The sequence below is a fragment of the Poecilia reticulata genome, chromosome 15 (genome assembly GCF_904066995.2).
Source record: "Poecilia reticulata chromosome 15, P_reticulata-male-v2, whole genome shotgun sequence".
Classification (NCBI taxonomy): domain Eukaryota; kingdom Metazoa; phylum Chordata; class Actinopteri; order Cyprinodontiformes; family Poeciliidae; genus Poecilia; species Poecilia reticulata.
Window position 1 is genome coordinate 23,706,396 of NC_088844.1, and position 26,763 is coordinate 23,733,158.

Here is a 26,763-nt window from a genome sequence, read left to right on the forward strand (position 1 = left end):
ATGGCTATTTCTGAAAAGAATCCAGAATGGGCAGAACTAATCAGACTAGCATCTCATTATCTAAGAATGATTTTATTTAAAAAATGTGGTGGACATTTTTTGCATAGTCCATGGACCTATCCTAATCTGTTCCAGGAAGCATAATGGGTCACTTTCGAATGCCGTTCGTGTATTTGTTTTAGAGCTGCACCCTTTACCGTGTTTGTCCTGTTTTCTTCTCCTCAGGTTTCCCTGAGCTCCAGAGAACATGTCAACTATGATGTATCCGCGGGAGGAAAAGCTGGAGAAGCTTTCCCAGGAGGAGATCATCTCCAACACCAAGCTGGTGATCCAAGGCCTGGAGGCCCTGAAGAACGAGCACAACTCCATCCTCCACAGCCTGCTGGAGACCATCAAGTGCCTAAAGAAGGATGAAGAGGCCAACCTAGTCCATGAGAAGTCCAACTTGCTTCGCAAGTCGGTGGAGATGATCGAGCTGGGACTGGGAGAAGCCCAGGTAAGTCGAGAAGAGGAAAAGAAACGATAGTCTTCTGTTCAGTGTATTTTTTCCTCCGCACAGCTTCCTCATTCTATACTGAGGCTGCATGCTGATCATGATTCACTCTGAATCTGACCAGATTTGTACTTTTCACTCGTCCCCTTCCACTGTCCTGTTAAATGTCCCCACTCTTCGACGCTGTCTCCGACCCAGGTGATGATGGCTCTGTCCAACCACCTGAACGCGGTGGAGTCGGAGAAGCAGAAGCTGCGTGCGCAGGTCAGGAGGCTTTGCCAGGAGAACCAGTGGCTCCGGGACGAGCTGGCCAACACCCAGCAGAAGCTGCAGAAGAGCGAGCAGAGCGTGGCCCAGCTGGAGGAGGAGAAGAAGCACCTGGAGTTCATGAACCAGCTCAAAAAGTATGACGAAGACGTCTCACCCACCGTAAGTAGTCTTTCATTCAACTGTTTTTTTTTTTTTTCCGTTTTCTTAGGATTTATTGTGAAATATATTTAGCTTCATGTTGGGCTCTTCACTTCTCTGTAGCCCAGAGAAGTGAAAGAAAGTTGGCTTTGCTCTCATCAATTAGCTTTGAGGAACACAGTCACTGAAAAATGCTAAAAAAAAAAAATGTTTTACACTCTTTTGTTGTGATAATGTGTAACATGTCTGAACAGAAACATTTTCTTGTTTCGGTCAAATATCAATTGTATTTCAAAACAACACGGAATGAGCATCAGTACTAAACAAATTGCATTATCAGTGCATACTTAACAAAAACAAAGCAAAGTTGGGGAATAAGGAGAAGCACGGATTATCTGCAAATGTCTGTAAATGTGAGCCCTGAAAGTTCACCAGTTTGACTTTACTGGCTAATATCAGGTTGACTGGAGTATTTTGTTTGTTGTTTTTCTTTTTTAAGATGTAACATGTGCAAACTAATTTGTGCACAACTTTTGTTATAGTTTAGTGTCAATGTCTTTGTGTATTTAAAGAAAACACTGTAGTTTTTCTTAAATATAGTGCCTCCTAACTCAGTAATTGTGTTAAATTATTAGGATTTCAATGTTGCCCAAATATATGAAATTTTGTCAAGTTTCCATGACTGCATGTCGTCACTGAAGACAAAAATAGTGCTGCTGCTGTTTGCAGAGTAAGAAATCCCCTTTTTCCAGGAATGAGCTACATTAGAGTCTTTATTGATGGGTGAAGAAGAACGAGTCGCTGAATTTTCTTACCACATTCTGTAAAAAAACGAGGCTGTATTGGTTTTTATTTACAAACTGCTTAAATCAGCAGAAACTCTTCCTGCTTGGAGCCTGAGGGACCCTGTTGGTTGTCTACATTAGAAGCTGCAATTTTTAGCCTTTAGATCATTCTGAACACTATTGGATGGAAGAACTTTATCCACCGCTTCCAGTTTCCACTTTCAGGAAGTAACAAATAGAAACATTTGATACTTTCTGTCAATTTTGAAAGTGTTTTCGTCTTACAAGTCCAACGTTTACGTTTGTTTGATATAACAACCTTTTTAATCAATGAAGAGTGTTTTCTAATTTACCTTAATTATCTTATTGTTAAGGATTTGAGTTTTATTTTCTGCACAGCTCCTTTCTTTTGTCAGATTTTATTTCAAGTCTGGCATTTTTTTTTCTATCCCTGACGTCTGAAGGAGTGTCTAATGGCTCGGTTTCATTTTACCAGCAGGAGGAGAAAGACAGAGAAACGCCAAAGGACAACCTGGATGACCTCTTCCCTAACGATGAAGAGGAGCAGGGTCAAGGAAGTAAGTAAAACCAGAACATGCTCAATGCTAGTTCTGGAGTGAATACCGACTAGTTAATCTCTGAAACCAATTCGTTGCTCTGTATTTTATGTAGGGGTAACAGAGTATTCGGGGTTTGAGTAGAGATGAAGTCGGATTTAATTGTTTATTTTGCTGTGCAATTATTCTCTACTTGGTGTTGGTCTTTGAGATAAAAAACATTAAACTTCACAATCATAACTATAACTGGGCGATATGGCTCTAAAACAAAATATCCGATTTTTGAAAGAGCAGATCTGATTTCCAATTTTAATGTTTTTTTCTCATTTTCTGTTCAATAAAAGAAATTAGAAATGGTGGAAAATGTTTTCAAAAAGTTGCTTTTATTTCAGTGATTCCTTCTGTGAGCCGTATGACGGAAATTTAGGGCCAGACTATGAGAATGTTTGAGAACAAATTCATAATATTAGCAGAAGAAAGTTGGAATTTTGTTGAGAAAACATTTTAAAATTCTGAAAAAAAAAGTTTCAATGAGAGAAAAAAAGCTTTGACAGTTATTGGGATCTGACATGACTAGATCAGTTTGTGTTGTTCTTTCCTCAAAGTCTTACTAAAGCTAATAATTTGATGCTGATGTTAAAATATTAAGTATTTTGATTAAGTATTATCTGTAAAAGTTATACCAAAGCATAACTTAACCAAACTTAGTACTTTATTCTTGCAATATTGCAACTTATTCTAGTTTCATTATGACTTCATTCTCGTATTTAAAACAAAATCTATCATAGAGTTGAAATCAAAGTTTAAATAAATAGAAACTGTCAAGCAAGATGGTGGGCCTGGGTGTGCTGACATCACTCTTAATTATGGAGAGATAATTTCTGGAAAATCTTCCAGAGGAGATTTCTGGAAAATCCAGATTTTCCAGAAATTAAATGTGCTAGTCGTGACAAGAATTTCAACCAGATTTTTCTCAGAAACCTTCTAGCGACTCATTGTAATTTTTTGGGTTTTTCTCCCACAGTGCAGCACCAACACAACAGCGCTGCCGTGGCTGCGGCCCAGCAGGGCGGCTATGAGATCCCGGCCCGCCTGAGGACCTTGCACAACCTGGTGATCCAGTACGCCTCTCAGGGCCGCTACGAGGTGGCCGTGCCCCTCTGCAAGCAGGCTCTGGAGGACCTGGAGAAAACCTCTGGACATGACCACCCCGATGTCGCCACCATGCTCAACATTCTGGCTTTGGTCTACAGGTACAAATGGGGGAGAAAAAAAAACAAACACTGAAAACTTCTCTTCAAGGTCAGGTTTTGTTTTGGTTTTATTACTCTGATCATGTTCTGTTTTTCCAATCATCCAGGGATCAAAACAAATACAAAGAGGCAGCCCATCTGCTCAATGATGCCCTATCCATCCGTGAGAAAACCCTGGGCAAAGACCACCCAGCTGTAAGCGTCCAGTTGTCATGGTAGCATGCTCACAGCCATCTGTTACTTCAGATTGTTTATTTTATGTAACTGGTGAACAGGCATGTGAAAAACCAGCTCTGTAGATTGTCTACCGTCGTTTGTTCAGGTTTACTGGAGAAAGGAAGTTACGGGATAGAAACGCTCAAAACTGGAGTTGGAGAGCCCTGATATAGATAGATTAATTACACACATAGTGAAAAAATTCAAGCATTTATTTCTGTTAATTTCTAAAATCATGCCTTCATAACTAAATTAGAAGAGAACACTGATTTAAATATATTTTTAATACAGAAATGTTTGGTTAAGACCTCATTACTGCCTGCAGTCATAGGGATACGGAGGATAAGTCACAAAAGATCCCTTCTTAGAAAACTGGCTGTTTTAGAGTGCTGCATCTACCCATATTAATGGAAAATTGAGTGGATGGCAAGGATAGCAAGCAAGACTATTTTAATACAGAAACGTTGTGATATTTCTATGCTATGGCTTGTTCAGTAATTCCCGTTGTTTCCAAGCATATTAATTGAAAGTTAACTGGACATTTGGTAGAAAAAGGTGCAGAAGAAAGGTTTAATACAGAAATGTTATGTCATTTCTATGTTATGGTGTGCTTGTTCAACATAGCAATGGAAAGTTAAGTGGAAGAAAAAGTTTGGCAGAATAAAGTTACCAGAACATAATATTTATTTATTAAAATGTGTTGCCTTTTGTTGTTGTTTGTAATCTTAAAATTTTCAGTTAAACTGAATTTTGGGTTTTTATCTCAATTATTGTTTGAAATAAATGCTTTTGTGTTATGAATCTATATGAGTTTTATTATTTTAACCGAATTGCTGGATTTAATTAAGATTTCTATAATATTCCAATTTATCAAGTTGCATCTGTAAAAGTGCCAATTAGAAAATTTAAGAAGCAAGGCAACCCATTTTTTTGTGGTGAATTTTAGAAATGACCTTATAGCTTTCTGCAGAAACACTTCTGAGATGTCAAAGTAAGCTAATAAAACACACTGCTGAAGCTCTGCACTTCATAAATTCATTGCTTTTTGACAGGATGTGTTAACCGCCTCAGAGGTTTGAGCTTTACTGAGCTTCTTTCTGTGAAAGAGTTCATTCGCTTTCTGGACTACAGTGGAAAAAGCCCTGAAGTGAAGTGAGTACAAAAGCAAGAGAGAGCTCTAATTATGCTGTCTGTCTGTGTTTGTGTCCAGGTTGCTGCAACGCTGAACAACTTGGCCGTGTTGTACGGAAAGAGAGGGAAGTACAAGGAAGCCGAGCCTCTCTGTAAGAGAGCCCTGGAGATCAGAGAAAAGGTAGGTCGCATCCCTGCGCTGCTTCAGCGCCGCCGTCCGCCGTGCAGGAAGACCTCACCTCAGGGGCATCAGCTATGAATAGAGAAAAGAGAAAATGATTTTCTTAAATTGAGCGTGAAGTTTCTACTGGGGGCTGTTCCCTGGTCGGAGGAGGAGTTGTGGGTTTTAATTGGGAGCGCAGCTGAAAATGGATAGCAGGCACTGGGGAAGCGAGGCAGGAGATGGATTAGAGACACGACCAATTATTGAACTCAGAAGATATGAACATTATCTCTTAGCCTGAAAGCCATGTCCTGTTTACATTTTATCAGTCAGCTGTTTGCTACGTATTCTGTGCTCTTGTAGCAGATAATGTGAAACGGCATCAGGATGTGCAGCAACAAAGTTAGAGATAACAGAGCAGCCAACAACACTGAGGTAGAGAGGCTCCAATCAGAGTTCTGTGACCAAATTCTGATCTCCCAACTTCAATTTTAGCATCTTCTGATTTCTCTTTACATTCTGATCTACTTCCAGCAGACAGTATTTTTCAGTATTTTTAAAAATAATAATATTGGTAGATATGTTTTTACTATTTTCAGATAAAGATCAAATGGTTATGGATTTTTAAATGTAATTTTAATTGTCTTTACCATCTTGTGTCAGTGATTTAGCCTGATTGGTGTTACTGAAATACCTCCAGTTTTTTGTGATTCTACAATCGTGGAAATTCCTGCAAAATCGACAAATCACTGGATTTCTTATCATGCTAAATTGTTATTGTGAATTTGTTGCAAATTTTTGCAAAAAATGTCAAAAATATTTCAATGACTGCTAACTTCCACCTGCAGACATATTTCTTCTACTACTACACTGCTACTCTAGCCAATGTCAAGTTATAATGTGTGATAAAGATTGTTTTTGTGTTCTGTCTGTTTATTATTTTTATTCTCATTTTTTTCTTCTGTACGTAGAATTTGGAATGGGTTTAATGAGGAAAAAAATAGTGAAAATATTTCTAATGTAGCAACAATCAATTGCAAAAAAACACAAAAACAATTGCAAAAAAGAAAGGGGATCATTACACTGAGATCTCCAAAAAGGTGCCAACGTGTCTTTTTAAATCCAGCATGTTTCCTGGCAGATGGAGGTCAAAATAGAGCACCTTTGCTGTTACACACTCAGCCTTCCTGTTATCTGCCCTAAGTTTTGTTATCTCTCAAGTTCCCTCAGCCTGAACGAAACAAAGACGTATGTTGAGATGTTGCAGAGGTTGTTTCCGTTTCAATAGCGTCTCATGACCTCTGTGGTTCCACTGACTTTGTTTTAAACATATTCATACTGAAAATAGATCAGTAAAATTTTTTTTACATCTTTGGATCTTGACCTAAAGTCTGCTAGTCTCAGTCACCTGCTGATTTGTGGGAGCAGCTATAGCATGAAGATGAAGTAAAACATTAATTTAAAACATTTCATTGTGGATTGCCGTCAGGTTCTGGGGAAGGACCACCCAGATGTGGCCAAGCAGCTGAACAACCTGGCCCTGCTGTGCCAGAACCAGGGCAAATATGAGGAGGTGGAGTATTACTACTGCCGCGCCCTGGAGATCTACGAGTGCCGGCTGGGTCCAGACGATCCCAACGTGGCCAAAACCAAGAACAACCTGGTGAGAAACGCAACGTCTCTCCTTTTGGTTTAAAAGCTCTGTTTATTACTCGGCTCATGTTGAGCGAGATAAACACTCAGCCTGGTTCAAGGTGAAGTGACAGGAAGACGACTTTGTGTTCTGAAGAAATTTATTTTTTTCTTCTGTTCTGAGGTTGAGCTCTGCAGAGGAATAAATCTTTACAAATTGAATTCTGCCTGCAAAGTTTCCACTTTGATCAACATGTACCCAGCTCATTTCTTTCACTAATAATGTCCTTGACTTCAGTTAAGCACAGTTTTCTCTGTCAGCGTAAGAAGTTGGACTTTTGTGGCGGTTGGCATCCTTTGTCTACCTTACTTTCTTCCCAGTGAAGGCTGCATGCTGCAGTATTGTTCCTGCGTGACTCGTATGCAGATGGATTCTTCTCCTCTGGAGGTTTTAGAGTCAAAAGCATCCATCTTTAAATGTATCTTCTCATCTGTTTCTCCATCAGGCTTCCTGCTTCCTCAAACAGGGGAAATACAAAGAAGCTGAGATTCTGTACAAAGAGATTCTGACCCGTGCTCATGAGAAAGAGTTTGGATCGGTTGATGGTAAGAGCCCATAATGGACGCTGAAGCTCACACTGAGGCTGTTCTGTTGGAGATTTTAGTTTTTTAGATTAAATGCACTGCATTAAATCAAATCAATAAAGAACAGATGGTCAGAAAGTGGATCACTTTCTTAGGAGGTTGCCACTTATAGAACCTAAACTTTACAGAATCACTCAGGGAAAATCAGGAGTTTGCTTGTTTGAAGGATAAACTCTTTGAAAAGAAATCAGAAATCATTAGTCTGCTTTCTTCAGCTCTTTAGAAAAAGCCTCCCTCATTCTCCTAAAAAGACTTTTTCATGCAGCATTCAGCAACAATGTCGCATCATCTTTTCAGTCTGAAAGTTCAAGGATGAAGTAGCAAAACTTGAAGAATGTCGGATTCATTCCCTTTATTCACTGCCTTGCAAAAAGCATTCATACCTCCTGAACAACACGTTTCCATGTGTTTTATTGAGATTTTATATGGTGCATGACCTGTGACACAAGGTACTGGATAACTATGATGGAGTATACAAGTCGTTGTAGATGTTTAGAAAAAAATAAAACTGACCATGGAGGAGTACATTTTGAGATTCATTTGACATATTTATAAGAAAAGACTTGTGCATTCTGTGATGTCAAAAAGTCATAATACTGCAGTTTTTCTTTCAAACTTCTGACTTGTATAATGTCAGATTAATATCTAAGTTTGAATATCATAAATTTATGCATCAAGTCAGAGGTTCCCAAACTGTGGGGGGCGCCGTGCCATTGCAGGAGGGGCGCGGGAAGTCTGGATGAAAAAAAACAAAAAACATGAACGCTGTATGCACTGGGTTTTTACCTTAGAATGGCCAACTCTCTGGTATTCCTATGTCAGTTTGATACAGTAGGGACTTCCACACTTCCCATATCTGTGTCCTCTGTCACTTTTATCAGCAGTTAAAACCGTTTCATCCGTTGTTAACATGTGGTAAGCTGTTTTTCCAAGCCGCCTTTAAATGCAACACTTGCGCTGGGTTTAGACCTGTGCGGCAGCGAAGGAGACCTGCTGCTGCTGTGCAGAGCTACTCAGGTGTGTTAGAATCATGGCAGCAAAACGCAAAGAACTTTTCACAGTTTTTCCCCCAAACTAATCGACTGAGTTGAGAGAAGCTGTTGGATGCAGATAATGTTAGCTAAAAGATGTCTAGCTAGCTAATATCAATAAAGCACCTTAAGCTTAACAAGTAACCTGTAGGCTACCAATGTTGTCTATGTTCAGCTACGTCCATTCATTTCCCCCCCAAAAGAGTCGACCCCCCAGGGGCAGGGAGTCTCTAAGAATCCTTTCTCCCCCCTCACACACCCTCCCACACGTCGTTCAACTAGACAGCCATTTGTAGTCCATAGGGGGGGCCCAGAAAATGTTTGGAAACCACTGGGGGGGCGCAGGAGAAAAAGTTTGGGAACCACTGCACTAAGTTATGGGAAGTTGTAATAATTTCTGCATCAGATGATCAGAGTTTTTTAAGTAAGTGGAAATTATTCTCCACATTTCTTTTGTTTTTTGGCAGAAATGAATTCCTCTGTGACCATGTTTTTTTCATCTATAAGAGCGCTGTTACTCAGTTTTATAATCATTTAGTGGTACAAAAACTTTCACAAGGAAGTTCATGTGGTTTATTTTCCAAATATGCTTTCATAAACAGGCAACTTTCCAAAATATCCCATGAATACTAAAGATTTTCAAGACTTTCTTTATCCCTGTTTTTACTTTTAACCAGTAAGATCTCAAATATTTGTTTAGTTTTATTGCACTATTCAGTTTAATAGATAAGCTCCATTGTTTTCCGTTTTAATATCTTGTTTTTCTTCACTTATGGAACTGTAAGCTCTGCTCAATTCAAATATGAATAAAAATAAATGCATCACAAAGTGTTTGAGTCCAGATTTAGACGGTTCGTTGTATCCCACTTGTACAGTACGTAGACGCTCTCTCCTGTCTGTCTGCAGCTGAGAACAAGCCCATCTGGATGCATGCAGAGGAAAGAGAGGAGATGAGCAAGGTGAGAAAACTTCCCTAAAAAGATCATAAAGATTTCCTCCTGGATGTAGGGCTGGGCGATAAATTGATTTGATCTATTAATCAAAATTTTGTGGTTTTGAAGATTTAGTTTTTGGAAAATCTGGATTTTTTTTCCCAACAATTCACTCCTTGTGTTTCCATAGTTCAGGGTGATGTCAGCACGTCCAAGGCCGCCATCTTGTTTGCAGTTTTTTTACAGCTTCTATATTTTTGGATTTTCAATTCAAGCCAACTCTATAAAAACAATATGATACTAAACTATAATAAACTGTATAATAAAGTCAAAAATAATAAAGAATAAAGTCTTAATATTAGGAGAACTAAGTCATCATTTGATGAGAACTACATAATGAAAAATAAACCATTTTATCTAAACTTTTTTCCTCATTAAAATGACATTCTTCTGGTAAAATTACGTCTTTATTCTGCTAATAATGCGACTATATTTTCGTAATTAAACAAAAATCCTTGTAGCCTGGCCTTAATACTCACAGAAGGGATGACTGAAATAAGAGCTACTTTCTGGAAACATTTTCTGCCATTTGTAATTTTTTTAGAAAAGAAAAAAAAAAGCAATAAAATCAGAAATCGCATTTGGTATGAAACAAATGTGAGATTTTATGTTTAAACCATATCGCCCAGTCCTACCTGGAATATTAAAATATTCCTCTTTTGAAACGATGTCTCAGACACAACTGTATAAACAAAGAAAAATTCTGCTTATCAGGTCTAAACACCGATTTTTCTTTCTCTTTTGCTCACTGAATTGCTTCCAGGGCAAACACAGAGACAACACCCCATATGGAGAGTACGGAGGCTGGTACAAGGCCTGCAAAGTCAACAGGTGATGCTGATAACTGTTTTATGACTCAGCTGTAAAAGCTCTAAATTTAGGTCAACTTTTGATTCAGTGGAAATCTTTAACGCCACCTTTACTGCAAGTTCTCCTTTGTCTGTCCCTTTTCATCAGGATTTACTTTATTACCTTTTTGAGTAAATTTCCGTCTCTTTCCATGCAGCCCCACAGTGAACACTACCCTGAGGAACCTCGGTGCTCTGTACCGCCGCCAGGGCAAACTAGAGGCAGCGGAGACGCTGGAGGAGTGTGCTGTGAGGTCTCGCAAGCAGGTCAGCGACATCTGCTAAATAGAAACGGCCCTGTTCTGCATGACGGTTCCTGTTTTTTTTTTTATTTAGGAAAGCAAATCTCATTGTATTTCTTTCCCTTTCCCTGCATTGCTATGGATCCAGAGCAACACAGTAAGTGGTTCGTCTCTGTTGGCTCCCATAGAGCTTCCACCTCTCCCATCTAACATCACTCCCATCTCACAATCATCTAAGATACTCGTTTGTCGCTGAAAACGTGACGGACGGACAGGAAATGTGAAATCACCTTAATCCCCCCCATAAAACTTTCTACTCTCACGAATTTACACAAGCTAATGTCTGCATCTGCAGCTTGATCTAATCAGGTTTGTAAACCTCTGCAGGGCATCGACCCCATCCACCAAACGCGTGTGGTGGAGATCCTGAAAGATACAGACGGTGAGAGGCGGAGGAGCAGAGACAGCCTGACCAGCGTTAAGTACGAGAGCGGCTCTGAGACCGGCGAGGAAGTGAGTATGGGCGTGGAGTGGAACGGGGTGAGTACAAATCCACTATTGTAGAGTAAACACAACTCGTCTGGAAAAACCAGGCGGTGTCTGCAATTTCAGAGAAATGGAGGGCTGGTACAGAACTTCACTGCTACTTTTTCCTGCTGTTTTAAAAAAAAAATGGCACAGTGCCATATGATGAATGGAAGCTAACTTCTCTGGAACTGAATAAGCTGGTGCTTTTAGCAGGATTCTAAGCTCTGGCTCTGCACTTTATTCATAATAAAATATTACATAGCTACAAAAAACACAATACCAACTGTATTTGTTGTTTTAAGATGCCTGTTGTTGTTATTATTTATTTGAATATAAATGTCTCCAAAACAGGTGCAGAGCCATGTAGTGATCTGAGTCTGTACCATCCCATCGACTCTCTGCAGACACAGATCTTGTCTTTGTCCTGAAGTGACCCTGGTGTCATAAAGCTGATTGAGTGTCTTGGCATGCTTGCCTTTTTGTTTTTAGCCTTGCAGTTTGCTTTAAACTCCATGCTTATGTCTTTTGTTGTTTTGGAACGAGTAGTTCTGTTGCTGGCCGTGCTTCTGTGCAAGTGAAACAGTAGGAAAAAGGCACACGCTCAGTCACTGTTGCCTTGGTAACATAATACCTATTCACATCCACCTATGCGAGCACAGCTAACGAGGTTAGCCGCTAACACAATAAGCACAAGGAGCCCACCCTGTCTGCTGATGTTTTGACCCAGAACAGGACTTTATACCGTTTGGGTTTCAAAGAGGTTTGAGTCTAAAACCTGCAGCAGCAACAATAAAATGGGTGTGGCAGCTGAAAATTAGCTCCTCTGCATCAACAAAGCGGGGATGCTTTCCTTTGCTTGAGCTCGTGCCTCTTCGTTCACTTGAATGCAGCCTCACCTCGCGCTGCATCAGCCTAAGCATGCATATTCCAGCCTGCCGCTCTCACCCCCCTAACATGCACTAATGGACTACATCTGTTTTCACATGACTGAGAAATGTCTGTTGACCCTGAGCTCTGCTGCTTTTCCTAATGTAGGAATTTTGTGGGGTTGTTTTAGTACTAAAGTGTGAATGTGAAAGCTCCCCTGGGAGAGATGTGTAAGAAGCCTTTAAATGAATACAGCTTCTGCTGCAGTGAGTTAATAAAAAGAGAAAATCCAGCAGTTAAGGCATCTTGACATGTAGTTTTCTGCTATAACATTTCATAAGATTGTAGCGTACAGAGAAGGCCAGGAGTTTAACTCAATCACTCATTTGGCCAAAATTAAAGACTAAGTTAGAAGCCAATCTTGATATTTGTTGAGGAATGTCATATTTTCTTACACTGACAAGGTCTATATTGTACGATTGTGAACAAATATCATGCTTCCCGCCCGTCCACAAAGCTTCTGTTTTCCACCTTTTTGGGAGGGATTGTCTTGATTGGCACACCAACGCAACAGCAGAGTAATCTGATATTTGGATTTATCTTGAGGGGGGAAATATAGTTGCACTGCATGCCAAATTTGACCCACAAGTCTGATTTTGACTGATGTGCTTTCGGGTCTTTACAACTTGTTTCGATTAGGGACCAAAATTGCACCATTTGTTCCATTTTCAGCTGATAAAGTTCTCGTTCACACTGCTAAACGGGCTAAACGACCAAAACTCTTTGAAAAACCAGTTCATCTGTTCTACTTCCTGCTTTTGGAGCGATCTCTGGTCCATTTGCATCCAAATATGCATTTGAACCGCACCAGAGTTCACCTTTATCTAACCAACTCCTAGGTTTCAGTTCGGATAAGAGTTGGACTATTTTCTCTGCATTAGAGTCTGACTATGCATTCACACCTCCCCAAACGAACTGGACTTTCTAGACAAATGAACTTACGACACTTTCATAATCTTGAGTTGTTTTTTTTTCTACATTTCTTAAATTGTTTCAAATAAAAGGCTGGATTTCTATTAAACTATTCATTGAATGATTATCCTACTGCAGTGAAAGATTAATTTAAGGCTTTGTCCACATTCTCACCAAGGTGCTAATAAATGTAAAACTGTTTCTAAGCTTAACAGCAGTCGATCTAACCGCATGTGTATTCATGCAAAAGTGCAGTCCATTGTAAGAGGAGAGTGAGAAAATGTCTCTATTTGCTCATCGTTTCTGAAAGCTTGACCTGTTTACTTAAAGTGTTAATTACTTCCATCCATCCATCCATTTATTTACAAACATAAAAACATGCCATGTAGCTCAGCTAGCCTTTAGTTTGAATGAACAAGCACTTAAAGACCCATCGTCTTCCTTGCTTTAGACATTCAAAGGATTTTGTGTCGGAGCCGATACCCATCTGCTTTCTCTTGTTACCTTTTGCAACATTATTTGTCTGCTTACAAATCTCATTAAGTGTGTGTTGAACCAGTTTGGTGTACAGATTGCTAACCCGATGACATCACAGCTGTTTCACAACACGTTTGTGGTTGAGTGTTGGGTTCATTTAGTTTTATGTCTCATTAAAAGCATGACTTGACCTGTGAAAAGTGTACGTGTGCCTGCAGGAGTTTCGATTTTCGCATTTAATGCACTGCTTTTCAAACCTCTTCTGTTTTTTTTTGCTTTTCCCATCCTTTATTCACCACTAACATGTTTCTTTGTTGATTTGTTTTGCCATGACAACCAATCAGCCTGCCAATCAAATTTTCCCCCCTGGCAATCAGTGGATTGTACTCTCCCTGTTAATGAAAACAAACCTGGGCGGGGGGATGCAGAGTCAGGTTATGAGAGATATTTTGTTAGTGATGGAACATAGTTCAGTGTTGTTATTAGAATTTTGAGGTTTAGTTTGTTTGGTTAAAATGAGGTTTTCTCAGAGTATTTGGTGCATCCTGTGCTGCATCTGCAGTGCACAGTCAGTTACTGTGCACTCTCTGCCAGATTCAGACTTTCCAGTACCCAAGGAGAAAATAAAAAGAGCTGAGTCACAAAGACTGCATCGCTAATCTGACTGCAGCTTTCTGGGTTGACTTCTATTTTTTTATAATGAAATGCAGCTCTTATGCTGCAGCATTTTGACGTCACACAAATTCAGCATTATCTCAGGGATGGAAATCCTCAATTTTACTATACTCCAGCTTGGGTGAGCAATATGTATGGAAGAAATATAAAACGGAAAGGTTTGTTTTTAGACATTGAATTAATGGCATTGAAGTTTTTATCAAATTAAAATTATGAATGTTTTTAATTTGATATTTGATGACCTTTTAGTGACTCAAACCAAAGCATTCAGCACTAGATTGAGTCAAGCAGCTTTAGCCAATCAAAATTACGCTTCTTTGATCATGTGACACTAGGTCTGTGAAATATTTCACTCAGTTTGAGTAAATGAAACAATAACAAATCTCCAATGGCTGTCAATAATTGCCTGTTCTGTAATGGTCTCTGTTTAAGAGAAAAACTTTCTTCATCTTCATGAAACCCTGCTAACCAGCTGCACTGGTGTCATGTGATCAAAGAAGCGTAATCTGATTGGCTGAAAGCCGCCCAACTCGATTTGGTACTGACTGCTTTGGTGTCACATTTGCAGGTGATTTATTTTTTTTATTTTTTTTTACTAGCACATTTAAAAGAAAGAAACTAACTTCATATACATAATTGCGTAAGATAAAAATTAAAATGTCTAACTCTAATGAGACAATATTTCTTCCATACATATAGGCTTTTATCACATTGTTGTGATATTTCTCTACAAAAAGGTTAAAAATATTTAAAATTCATCAGTTTTTTTTCTATAAATCTGTCACTGCAGTCAGAGCCTCAAAAAACAAATAAAGCTCCAATAAATAAAACATTGCACTTAACAGTTGTATAACTGTAATTAACTGTGAATAACACAGTAATTGCCCATTCCCAACTGTGGAAAAACATTAGTGTTTCCAGACAATATTCTGGTAATTTCTTCTAAAATATAATGCATTTTTGAGTAAATTGAATTTTAGTTTTGCTAAATATAATCTAAGGTTTCATCCCTGAGTATTTTTGTGAATTAAACGGTCGCATCTACATCAGATTATGTTGATGCATTAATTTTTAGCTGCCTTTAACCTGAGGATTTATCATAACGTTCTACAATCTGGTCCTAATCTACTGTATGGAAATATTTAACATTTTTAATAGATGATATTTAGCTGCAGAAAGTCACTTATTTTGGTAACAACGTGGTTACAATTTGTCATATCTATAAAAGTTATCTGGAACTTAACCAGATAACCAGATTTCACAAGTTAAATGATCTGAAAATCAGATTTTCAGATGTTTGTACACAGTTATAAATGAGATCCAAGCCCTTTTTGTATCACCACTTATCTCCATGAATCATGAAAATACTTGAAAATACTTAAAAATACAAAAAAATAAAACCATATGTTTTGGTTTGTTTGAAAATAGTCTGATTAGAGATATGAAATACAACAAGTAGGTCTGAAAAAGGAGTACCAATAGATAAACAAGTGAATTAACCCAGACTAATAAGATTATTATATGAACACGGAGATTTAGCATGAATAAAAAGTTAAGATTCGGGTGGTGGGACATCTGAATCTTGCTAAAATAGTCAAGAAATCACCTGATAATTTCTTTAATGGTGCTCTTAATGTCTATTATACACTCTTTTTTTAACGTATTATAACTTAGCTGTCAGATTTAGAAAATGTAATGCCTGAGGATCGATGCATCTCAGATGTGTCAGAAGTCAGGGAGCTGTAGCACAGGAAGCCCAACCCAGAGCTTTTTAATCTTACAATGTCTGTCCTTTTTTTGTCCTTGTTTTTGTCTCTCTTCTCTCTCGTTTATCAGGCCTAAGCCATCAAGATTATTCCTTCATGCTTCTCTCCTTCCCCCCAACACAGTAACAAAGGGATGTGTGTTGTCGTTCCCTCTGGGCTCCTTTGTCCCTACAAACCAACAACTCCTCTTCCGTCTCCGGTGCCCCCCCACCCCCTCTGCAGCAGAGACTCAGAAAGCCCCCCCCCCTCCTGGTTGTCATCTCTCTTCCCTGCTCAACTGGCCACTGCTGGGACGTTTGGTCTTCTCATCTCTGCTCTTCTCAAACTTTCCTGTCACTAACCAATGTCAGAAGTCTTTCTTTCAGCTCTTTCTCTCACTTTGACATTAGAGGAAGTTGTTATGAGTGTGTGTATGCGTGTGTGTGTGTGTGTGTGTGTGTGTGTGTGTGTTTGTGTGTGTAATCTATCCCTGTGAGGACGTCACTTGTACGTGTTTTTTTCCCCCTCGGCAGAATTTACTTATACTTTTTAATGTGGGCATAGTAGATTTATTTATCTAGTTAGTAGAGATGAAGGTGGGAAAAGAAATGTTTAGAGTTATCATGGGAGTCAAAATATTAATTTCTACACTTTAGTTTAATCTGCATGATCTCACGGAAATTGTTGAAGCCTAAAAGTTGAGCTGCCATCTTGGTGCCTGGATTTTGCCACTTTATGTTTTACAGAAGTTTATTTAGTAAAGTTTTAACCTGATGCTTGGTTCAGAAATGGTACTGTATGATATCAAATGAAGGTGAAAAGAAAAGTGATCGCTGCCATTTTTATTTTCTTTTTACGTTAGGTGTTGTCGGTTCTTTTGTAATCATCGTTGTTTACATTTTTTTTAAAGGCTTTTGATACGTTTTGGCCCAGTGTAAAGGCTGTAGTGAGCGTCGCCTGTTGCTAATGAGAGAAGTTTTGCCTGATGACAGAAAGCTACTGTTGCTATGGTAACATGTTCTGGTGGCTCCCACCGGCTTGAGGTGTCCTTGGTTTCTATGGCGTTCAAGAAATGCTTGGTTCTGCCAAGATACGGTTCTGGCGTGACGTTTACAAACGCTCATCTTTCTGGATGGCGGCAGGAAGTGCAGACCCAGAGGTTCCCGGTTCAAACCCGACGTAAAACATCTGCCAAGTCTGTGTGCGCGCAGCTGTGGAGTGGAATCAACACAAACCGACTACTGTGGAAATTTCTTAATAATTTAAATTCAATGGATGGATTTTGAAGCAACAGATGATCGTTTTAGAAGAACATGCACATGTAAAATTTGAGGGACACAAAAAAGAAAAACGTTTAAAAATCACTTTTGCCGGTATTCTATCATGCAGTGTGTAGTAGGACAAGAAAATTGTATTGAGAAATACTTTGACCAAAAAATGATAAACAGCCATAAATGAGGAAAAAATAAGAACATTTCACTAAATTACACTTGTGTATTACACGTGGTCCACTATTAATAAATCGTTAATAACATAATGTTGACGCTGAGGATGAGTGTATGTAAACGTCTGACCAGAACTATGAGTTTGACATGTAGAGCAGAGAGCAACTGGAGGGGTCAGCTCAACTATGAACCATTTGAGAGATTACCTTGCCATTAATGTTGGATTTTGATCCCTTTTTTTAATGCAAATACCCAGAATTCTTTGCTCCGATGGCATTGCAGACGTAACCTAATGGTGTAACTTTACAGATGTCGGTGTGATCATGTGCTCGTTTCAGTGGTACAGTCACAGTGAACCAATCTGGCGTTGGAAACTGTAGTTTGAACTCAAAGCTTCGAGCCTTTTTAGTTCTTGCTCAGCGTAGATATTGTAACTTTGGTGAATCATGTTGTTTTGGCACCAGGAATTCAGTGCGAGTGTCTCCTCACGGTTTACCCTAACCGAATGTAAATGAAATTAACATCTTGGAAGTGTAACTGTAGGCTGTATTTATAGATTTGACAAGTGCATTCACTCTATGGCTTTTCAATGTGCTACATGCCTTGATTCTTCATTCCTTTCCATTGAGTACGCCTATACATCTAATGCAACTCTGAACAAAAGAAAAATAATACAGTGTTCACTCAATTATGATGATATTGTTGTTAGTGGAATGCTTGCTTATTTATTGAACTGTCTGTTCTCAACATATAGAGTGGGATTCTGTTTCTATTTGTGAAAGAACAAAAACCATAAGCTCTATAAGCATTATCTTAGTATGTAGGACTGCATTATATCTATATATTCACCATTCTGCATTGTGACGATTAATGCATCAACACTTGTTGGTATTCTCAAATAAAGTTTTTCATTTGTGAACACCGTGTCTTTCTCTGCTTTGGATGAAAACGTGAATGTGAGCTGCAGAATTGCAGCAAAGCAGGACTCAATCTCCATCTCTAAGTGCCTGCATCGCCCCCTGCTGGTGAGGCTCCTACACTGCAGCTGGTTTAACTTTGAATGGGTGGATGGATAAGATACTGTGGTTTAAAGATAAAATGTGACTATGGCAACTAAAATATGTTTATTCTCTGTACTGTTAAAAATCTCAATTTGCTCTGCTTGATCATTTAGTTAAAGCAAGTTTTGGTACTACAGGAAAAGTCTGCAGAAAGGCTCTGAAGTGAAGTCTTTGCAGTAGCATAACCACAGGAAAGACTTTAAAAATAACATCTTGAACATAAAGATTATTTTTAACTTTTCACAAAAATAACTTTTAACATGGTAGCATCCCAAACATAAAACAAGTGAAGGCTAAGACGATGTTTATGTTATGTTCACAAAATGGGAAAGTCCAGAGAACATCCTATTCTAGGTTGGCGTCAACTAAGGGTGGGCATTTATCACACAGAAAATATATTTTCTATCAATAAACTATGATAAGAATTTAGATTTGTTGTGACAGTAATAAATAAAAACTCAAAAATGGCTCTAATGTCTGCTTTTTTATTATTTTCCCCTCAGTTTCATGAAGTTATTAGTAAGTCGGTACATAAAAAAATAAAAGCTGCACACAGTGACTGTGTATAGCCTTAGTGACAAAATCACATTTCCTTATGTAAATGAAGTCTGGAAGAGGCCAGTTTATCGCCACTTTGATCATTATTGCAATAAACTATGATAAAAGTTTTAGTCCATACCGCCTATCCCTAGCTGCAGTAGCAGGTAAAGAAACAAGCCCCCATTAGTTTAAATAAAACTACCCATTAGCAAACTGTTAAAAATATTAATAAATGGCTGCATTTGATGAGAACTATTTTAAATTAAATATTGAACATCTCACAATTTTGTAACTTAGCAGTATACAGATAAAAACTACTTTAATTTGACTGATAAAATCATATTTAAGCTTACAACTGTTATCTTGAAAGTTCTACTTATTTGGACCTCACATAAAAACTTATGGCGGGTCTTGAATTTGGCCCCCTGGCCTTGAATTTGACACATCTTACACAGAGTTAGCTAAGCTACCATCATGCCTCAAATACAGGCGGCGCAGCTTTATGACTGGATTTTAAGCATGGATCTGAGTCGACACATGTGGCGCAGTTTCAAAAAAGCCTCCCTTCTGTTTTCATAATGAACAGTTAGCTGAAGAGCTAGGCTAACACTGGCATGTTTACTCTGTTTTGATGGGATTCATTGATAATTCAGCTGATGAGCCGTTTAACCGTGTCCAGACAAAACGTAGAGAAATGCCTCGTCTCCAGTTTCAAAAAGTCAGATGATGCTTTTCGCATCATAAGTGTTGATGACTGGTGTTTCAGCTGCTCTCTGGTCGCCTCTCATTCAGCTGACTGTGGATGATGTCTGATCATAGTGCAGAGAAGGTTACTGAACCAGGTAATATGGCCACTGACACCTTTTTAAAGGAGGAAAAGACTTTGGTTGTTTGGGAAAACCCAGATTTGTTTGCTCAAAATGGAAAAATTAAACAAATACACAAGAAAAAAGGCTACAAATGTTAAAAACATTGTGCAAAACAAAATTTTACAATTGAATGATGGATATTTAATTGTGCCGAATCCCAAACATTCCTGCTCCAAATCTCTGACTTCACTTCAGCTTGTCGTTTTATGATTACGCTGCTGCAATACATAAATGACTTATTTTAAGCCTTTTTACACGTCTACCAGGGACCAGTAAATGTAGAACAAGCTGCTTTTTGCTGGTACGCCTATGCAAATGATGACAGAGGCATATTATGCTTTGCTTAAAGTGCAACTTATCTTATATAATCAACAGACCACAGAAGTGTTTGTTGACTTCTGCAAAGGCTCCCCTAATAATGACTGCCTCACCCTGTTTTTAGTGATCACTTTAGCTCTAGCTAGTTTAGATAAAGAAGGAAAATGCACCTGAACATCGCAGCAGGAACCTGGCTTAATGCATGAGTTTGCCTGATTTTACATTTCTACATCTAACTATAACTGAGGCATGTCTGCATGGCAGCATCTGTTCTTCAGCATGTTTTCACAAAGGCTATATATCTGTTTTTTCTTTCTGTCACAAATTCAACAATACTGGAACAAACATGGGTCTCAAAGTGAAAAAAAGGAGCTTCCTTTCAGAGAATGGCTGATGAGCTTGAGTGTGTGTGTGTGTCTGCAGGATGGAAGTGGAGCTCTGCAGCGCAGCGGCTCTCTGGGGAAGCTCAGAGACGTTTTGCGTCGCAGCAGCGAGATGCTGGTGAAGAAACTGCAGGGCAACGGGCCACCTGAACCTCGCAACACCAAGTAATTAAACATTTTTATATGCAAGTTATTAATGCTTGTTTTTTTGTTCTAGTTTCATCATTCTTCAGTTTTGTGAAAATAACCTGATATATAAACTATTCCTCTTGTTACTTTCCCAGCATGAAGAGAGCTGCTTCACTGAATTACCTGAACAGAACAAGTGACGACTCTTTCCAGGTGAGGATGGAAATATTTGAAATCTATTTACGCTTCCTTTTCACATTTTTGTTTGTACCGAATTTCCAAAACTAATTAACATTTCCCATTCCCCTTAGCAATTAATTGTTTACTTCACATAAAAACTCTATAGGATACTTTAAAGTTTGTTGCTGCAAAGAAAACTGTGCAAAAGTTTAACGGAAATGTATACTTTTGATAGTAGATGTAGATGTTGCATCATCGGCTTTTAAACTCTGTTGGCCAGTAGCCAGAGAGCTTATCCTGGTGTTTGTTGCACAAAGACTAAAAGATCATGCTTGTTTTGAAATGGCATCAGAACAAACACCGTTCTGATGCCAGAACAGTGCAATCTCTGCAAACATGCAGAGATTGTTTGCAGTGATGCAAGCAATCTCTGCATGAGATTGTTTGTATTTTCTTTTTTTATTCTTCTTTTGTTGTGTTGACCAGAGTGGTGCGAACCGAATTGTTTTTTTTTTCTATATAAAGTTGTGTGATTTGATCTCTGCGTTCCTCTTCTTCTAAACCTCCGTTCCAGACTCGAGGAGGCGGAAACTTCAGGGAAAGCCGGGGCCTGAGCTCCAGCACCGTGGATCTGTACACTGGGAAGTGAGCGGCTCAAGAGGTCGCATGTCCACATCAGAGTTATTCTTTATACCGACTCGTCTCCTGAGACGCAACAATGACTGACGACACTACCACAAAGAACCAGCTCCTTCAGGGTCTTTAACCTCGCAGCTGGGCACTTATTCACTCCCAACACCCCAGACCTCCACAGTCGGAGACTTCCCTGCATAACTGACACGCTGTGGTTTTAAATGTTTCTGTCTCCTGCTGACCGACAGCCTTACCCCCCTTCATCATGGCCCTGAACTTCTCCGTTGCCCGAGTGCCTCATTAATGTGTTGGACCTCGTCTCGTAGTAGCTGCTGCACTTTGAATCGATTTGTTGCCATAAAGTCACTCGTGCTGGTTTTATTTTCCTCTTGTGTTGTTGGGAGCTCAGATTTTTGTGACTTCCTCTCTTCCTGTGCCATTTGATTGTTTTATCAGTGCAAGAAAATAAACTGTAGACTTTGAGGTTTGAGATGAGTTTGGGTGAACGTGTTGTTTTCTTGCCTTTTGAGATTTAATTTCCAATTAGGTGGAAGCTTTTGGGTACAGGGTGAAACATTTATCAGACTGATACAATTTTAAGTTGTGTGAAATTATCTGCTGCTTTAACTTACTGTTTTGATGTAAAAAAAAAAAAATTGTTTTTTCTGCTGCTGAACTTTAAAACTTTGAGGCATTTTGGACTCAAAAAGCTGAAAAACAATATTTTAAATTGTGTTTCTGAAAACAAAAACTAGGCTGCTTGATTTATCTCGACCTGGATGTCTTAAAAAATATTTGGTGCAGGGTTTAAGCCTCTTAGCACCAGCTGCCACATTTTGAGAGCATGTTTGTTTAAAGTTATTTAGTAATCAGGATGGAGATGGTTTGTTTTTGCACGACTCTCAGGTGGTGGTCTTTTTCTCACTGATTGCATTTTTAGTGAAGTGTCTCCTCAGAACTGGATTGTCCTAATACAGTTTTATTTTTTTATAAGTCTTCCTTACTCTCAACAGATTTTCCTTGAAAACTTTGTAAGAAAAAAGTGCATTCATCAAATGATAAATCAACATAATCTGAAGAGATGATCCTGATCCGTTTGTTGGGATTAAACTGAATGTTTTAGATGGTTAGAGCATCAGATTGGGCCTGATTCCTAAACAGTCCTGTGTGTAATCAGTAGCCACTTTCTCTGAGGATCCTTGAATAAAAACTTTTTGATTAATAGTTCTCTCGTCTTTTTTTGTCCAGTTGATTTTGAGTTAGAAACGATAAAGTTGGCACACAGCTTCAGTTATTACAGCTAAAAACCAGTGATCAGATCCAAAATCTGGGTGTAGTGACGGACTCAGACCTGTACCTTCTCAAGAAAAATATCAGAAAAATAGAACATCACAGGACTGGTTGGATCCCAGTTTGTGGGGGGAAAGGGAAGAAGAAACTGCCTAAAAACCCTGGTGGTCCAGAAAATGATTGGCTCTCTAATTATTATTGGCTCTCTAAAAACAAATTGCTTAATGTGCACTTTACTGGTTCCTACGTCATGTAAACATTTAATTACTCAAAGTAACTATTTTCTGTGAAGTCCTCCAATCATATGTTCAACATAAACAATAAATGCATTTACTATGCTACACAAATTGTGTTTCACAATATTTATGCACAATTTGCACTCATTGGTAGCTCGATAAAATGTATATTTAAGTTATTTAATTTTTTGTGTCAAATATTGCATCAAATAAAAAATGTTCAGGTATATAAAGACATTGATCTGTTTAAACCGGAGGGTAGCACTGTTGTATTCCTGATCCAAGTTGAGTTACCGGAAGTTCCATTTGGAAAAGAGGGGTTCATGTGTCAAGGTACCGGAAATATACATGTTGTTAAAAGGATGTAGAGAACTTCAAAGTAAAATTTTGTTCTTTATGGCTGAGTTGGGTAGCAACTAGTTGGGTAGAAACTAGTTGCATTTACTCAATTAACTTTACTTGAGTAACTTTTTTGAAAAAAAAAAAAAAAAACTTTTTGGAGTATTTTTCCTACGCTGTACTTTCTACTTTTGCTTGAATAATTTTATTATGAAGTATAACTACTTTTACTTAAGTAAAACGTTTGTATTCTCTACCCACTGAATGAAAAACAAACATGTTTTAACCAAAAGTTCACCACAGACCTGCAGTTTTTGTGAAAGTTTCATAAGTTTTATATTGAAGTATATTGATTTTTGTCCATTTTTATTTTTGCATAAGTGTTATTTTTTGTTACTTATATGAATTACAGTCATTTGGTCTTTAGTATACCGAAGTGTCCACTTAACTTTATACTTTGGTCCGCCTGGTGATGTTATTTCTAAATGTTAAATGACTGATAATGTGTTCAGTCACTCAGTACTTTAATAGACTTTTCAACCAACCTTACTTGAGTAATTTCTTGGATGAAATTACTCATCCAAGAGTAATTTCATCCAATTACTCTTGGATGTAATTGGATGAATTACATCCAATTACATCCACTTTTTGGATGTAATTGGATCCAAAAAGTGGGATATTTACTTTTTACTTTTACTTGAGTAAAAATATGTAGAAGTACTGCTACTCTTACTTGAGAACAATTTTTGGGTCCTCTACTCACCTCTGCAGAATGGTCTAGTCAAAGTCTGGACTTAAATTCAAAATAGAATCAATCTGATTGACCTTCTTGAGGAATTATGCAAAAATAGAGGCGCAAAACTGGAGAAAATCCCGAGTTTCCGCCACTTTGCGACTCTTATTGCGAAAGGTATCTACAGGAAGCGCTTCCCGTTTTTCCAGCCTGCTTCACTGCGTGTGTGTGAAGAGGGAGAGAGAGAAAGAAAATCCACTCCACTCAGAGTCTGCGGAGCGGGAGGAAGCAGAGTTGGGAGGTAAACCGGACTGAAGGAGGTCCGGGCGGTTCTGAGCTCGGTCGGACCCACGCAGCGGGCTGGAATGAGTCACAGCAGCCGACATTTCCCGCAGCTTTCCCCCTGTGAGCCACCTGGAAGTTCATAGAGTTGGGTCCAAACTTTCGGCGGGGCTGCTCGGTGTGAAAGTGGTTCGTGTAGCTGGCCTGGTTTGGGTTCCCTCTTATTTCTGCCGTGTTCCGGTGAAACCAGGTGAGCAGCCGAGGCCGTCCGGGCTTCTCCCCCGGGGGAGCTGCGCAGGGAAGCGGCGCTGGGATACCTGTGCGCACACGGTGACTCGACTCTCGCTTTGACTCCACCTGCGGGCTTTTCTTCGGGAGAACCGAACTGGGAACCATGGAGGTACCGGCAGGGGGTAAAACCCGGCGGAGGGTAAACTCCGGGGTAACCCGGAGAGGAAAAACCCTGCTGGATGTTCTGTACGCGGCTGGATTCATCTGCCTCCAAGGTAGGTACTAAGTTTCCCTTCGCTCAGTTACAATGTATCCACTTCTGAGTATGCTCTGCTGGTTAAAACGCTGATTAATCATCATCGTGATCACATAACTGAGACTTCTGCCTGGATGTGGGGTTTCGATGTGAAAAGCTGGAGTTAAAGTTTGTGTTTGGAGTAGGAGGGGGTGGACCCCTCCCCCATTGGCCCCCGGTGAGGGGGAGAAACGACTCACATTTATAGTGCAAGCGAAGTCTGCCTGCATAATGAGTAAAATCTGCGGATGCATTGTGTTCTGCAGAGGGTTGCATCTCAAACCTTTTTGTGAAGCGTACGGAAAAAATTGGTGTGCATTTGTGTTTATTCTGTTTTGGATCATTTATCCTTGTTTTATGGAGCTTTTTCTTTATAAAAGTATTTGCATGCTCCTTCTTCCTTAAGTGTAACACATTTTAGGTGTCACACCTCCACTGTGGGACAAAAACAAGTTTACCCTGTAGGTACTGCGGGTATGTCCTGAGCCAGACTCCAAAACTGGTTAAAAGAGGCAGTAGCCCAGGGCTCCGAGTTTTAGGGGGCTCCTAAATTATTGTTGTTGTATACTGTGTGTGTTTTCCAAGCATGGCCTCATTTTGCATGTGGTATTTTTTTTAAATGCTGTTGGAATTTTGTTATTTTAATCTACGCAGACATTTTTAAAAATTATGTTTTTGGGACAAACATGGAGTCATCTGTCAGATGTTTTAAACAAACTATTCGTCAATTTGTACCTGTAAATGTGTGGGCTTGCCTAACAATTTCTGTAATTTGCATGAGTAAAAGAGGTTTTATTTTGATTTTTTTCTGGGGATAGGGCACCAAACTGGCTCCAGCCCAGGAGCCCCAATTCTCTAAATCTGGCCCTGGTTATTTCTCTGCCAGCTTTTCTACATCTAGAGAGATAAATATGTTTACTTGATTATCGATCTTTGAAAAGTAGCTCAAACTCAGTCAGATTGGATGGAGATTATCCATGACCATCGATTTTCAAGTCATGCCACAGTTTCTGTTCTTGGATTTGGGTCTGGACTTTGACTAGGCCACCCTCATGCTTTGATTTGAACCAGTTTTTTTTCTTTTTACCCCCAGGGATTCCCTGTTTTTAGCTCCACCTGTCTTTCCATCACCTCTAATCAGCTTCCTTGTTTTAGCTGAAAAAACAACCCCACAGCATGATGCTGCTACCAGCTGTTTTCCTTGGACTCCATGATGGGGACAAACATTTATTGTGAAAAATTAGGTTTGGTTAATGCCCTTATAAACTAACAGAATTTTAGAAATTAAAGGAAGTAACTGTTTTTATACCATCACTTTTATTGTTATGACAATAATACCACAAAATATTGCAGAAAGATTTTTCGGCCCGTATCGCCCACCTCTACTTCATGATACGGATTGTTCTCAAATATCCTCACAAACGTCAAAACGCCGTCAAAGAACTGCTGGGTTTATACTGAGATTAACATAAAATGGGAGAACTCTTTATTTATTTTTTTTGATTTGGTGGCTTACGATGATCAATCAATCAAGTTTATTTGTGTAGCACATTTCAGCAACAAGGCAGTTCAAAGTGCTTTACATCATTAAAAACACAGAAAGTCATTAAAGACACCACACAGTCAACAGTGGAAACCAGAAAACATTTCATTTTGTCAAGTGCCATTGTTCGGCATCAAATATTTTGGTCAATGTTTAATTTATTATGGTTCCAAGGCAACTAAAACAGTTGGGCTTTAGCTTTGATTTAAATGAACTCAGTGTTTCAGCTGGTTTGCAGTTTTATTTTGCAGTGCAGAGAAGCTAATTGCTGCTTCTTATGATGATTTTATTTAAAGCGGAGCACTGTTGCCTTGCAGTAAGAAGGTCCTTGGTTCAAATCCCGGTCTGAGGTCTTTTTACATGAATTTATGTATCCATTTCTTCCACTTCAGAATTATGCACCATTTTTTTCATTTAAATACTAGTGAAATATACTAAAGTGTTGGCTGTAACATGATAAATTGTACTATTTGAAGGCACAGCTGTATGCTTTCCAGCATGTTGGATAACTGCCTCTCCAAGCTTGGCAAACGTTTATGGATGTTGCGTGAATCCTGAATTCCTGGAGGAAAAGTCTCAATCTGCTCCCTGATCGT

At 39.0% G+C, this 26,763-nt stretch overlaps 2 protein-coding genes across 9 annotated transcripts in view; both read left to right on the forward strand.

The window, feature by feature from the left end:
- The window catches only part of klc1b (kinesin light chain 1b), a 31,024-nt gene extending 8,582 nt beyond the window's left edge, over positions 1-22,442 (forward strand). For 3 of the 8 annotated variants that reach the window (XM_008430291.3, XM_008430290.3, XM_008430289.3), the window contains 16 exons: positions 226-496; positions 692-922; positions 2,183-2,264; positions 3,268-3,496; positions 3,604-3,691; positions 4,923-5,024; positions 6,496-6,669; positions 7,145-7,244; positions 9,221-9,273; positions 10,070-10,137; positions 10,313-10,421; positions 10,545-10,553; positions 10,784-10,936; positions 20,317-20,441; positions 20,561-20,618; positions 21,160-22,442. In XM_008430291.3, coding sequence (XP_008428513.1) covers positions 248-496; positions 692-922; positions 2,183-2,264; positions 3,268-3,496; positions 3,604-3,691; positions 4,923-5,024; positions 6,496-6,669; positions 7,145-7,244; positions 9,221-9,273; positions 10,070-10,137; positions 10,313-10,421; positions 10,545-10,553; positions 10,784-10,936; positions 20,317-20,441; positions 20,561-20,618; positions 21,160-21,234 — 1,905 coding nt within the window. In that variant the 5' untranslated portion in view covers positions 226-247 and the 3' untranslated portion in view covers positions 21,235-22,442. Of the gene's footprint in view, positions 1-225; positions 497-691; positions 923-2,182; positions 2,265-3,267; positions 3,497-3,603; positions 3,692-4,922; positions 5,025-6,495; positions 6,670-7,144; positions 7,245-9,220; positions 9,274-10,069; positions 10,138-10,312; positions 10,422-10,544; positions 10,554-10,783; positions 10,937-15,751; positions 18,025-20,316; positions 20,442-20,560; positions 20,619-21,159 lie in introns of those variants that run through there. The other 5 variants (XM_017309055.2, XM_017309056.2, XM_008430292.3 and 2 more) reach the window with 5 other exon arrangements.
- Positions 22,443-24,056: 1,614 nt separating this feature from the next.
- Positions 24,057-26,763, forward strand: part of ptk7b (protein tyrosine kinase 7b) — an 85,084-nt gene continuing 82,377 nt past the window's right edge. Inside the window, exon 1 of the mRNA XM_008430295.3 lies at positions 24,057-24,604. Coding sequence (XP_008428517.2) covers positions 24,493-24,604 — 112 coding nt within the window. The 5' untranslated portion in view covers positions 24,057-24,492. The remainder of the gene's footprint in view (positions 24,605-26,763) is intronic.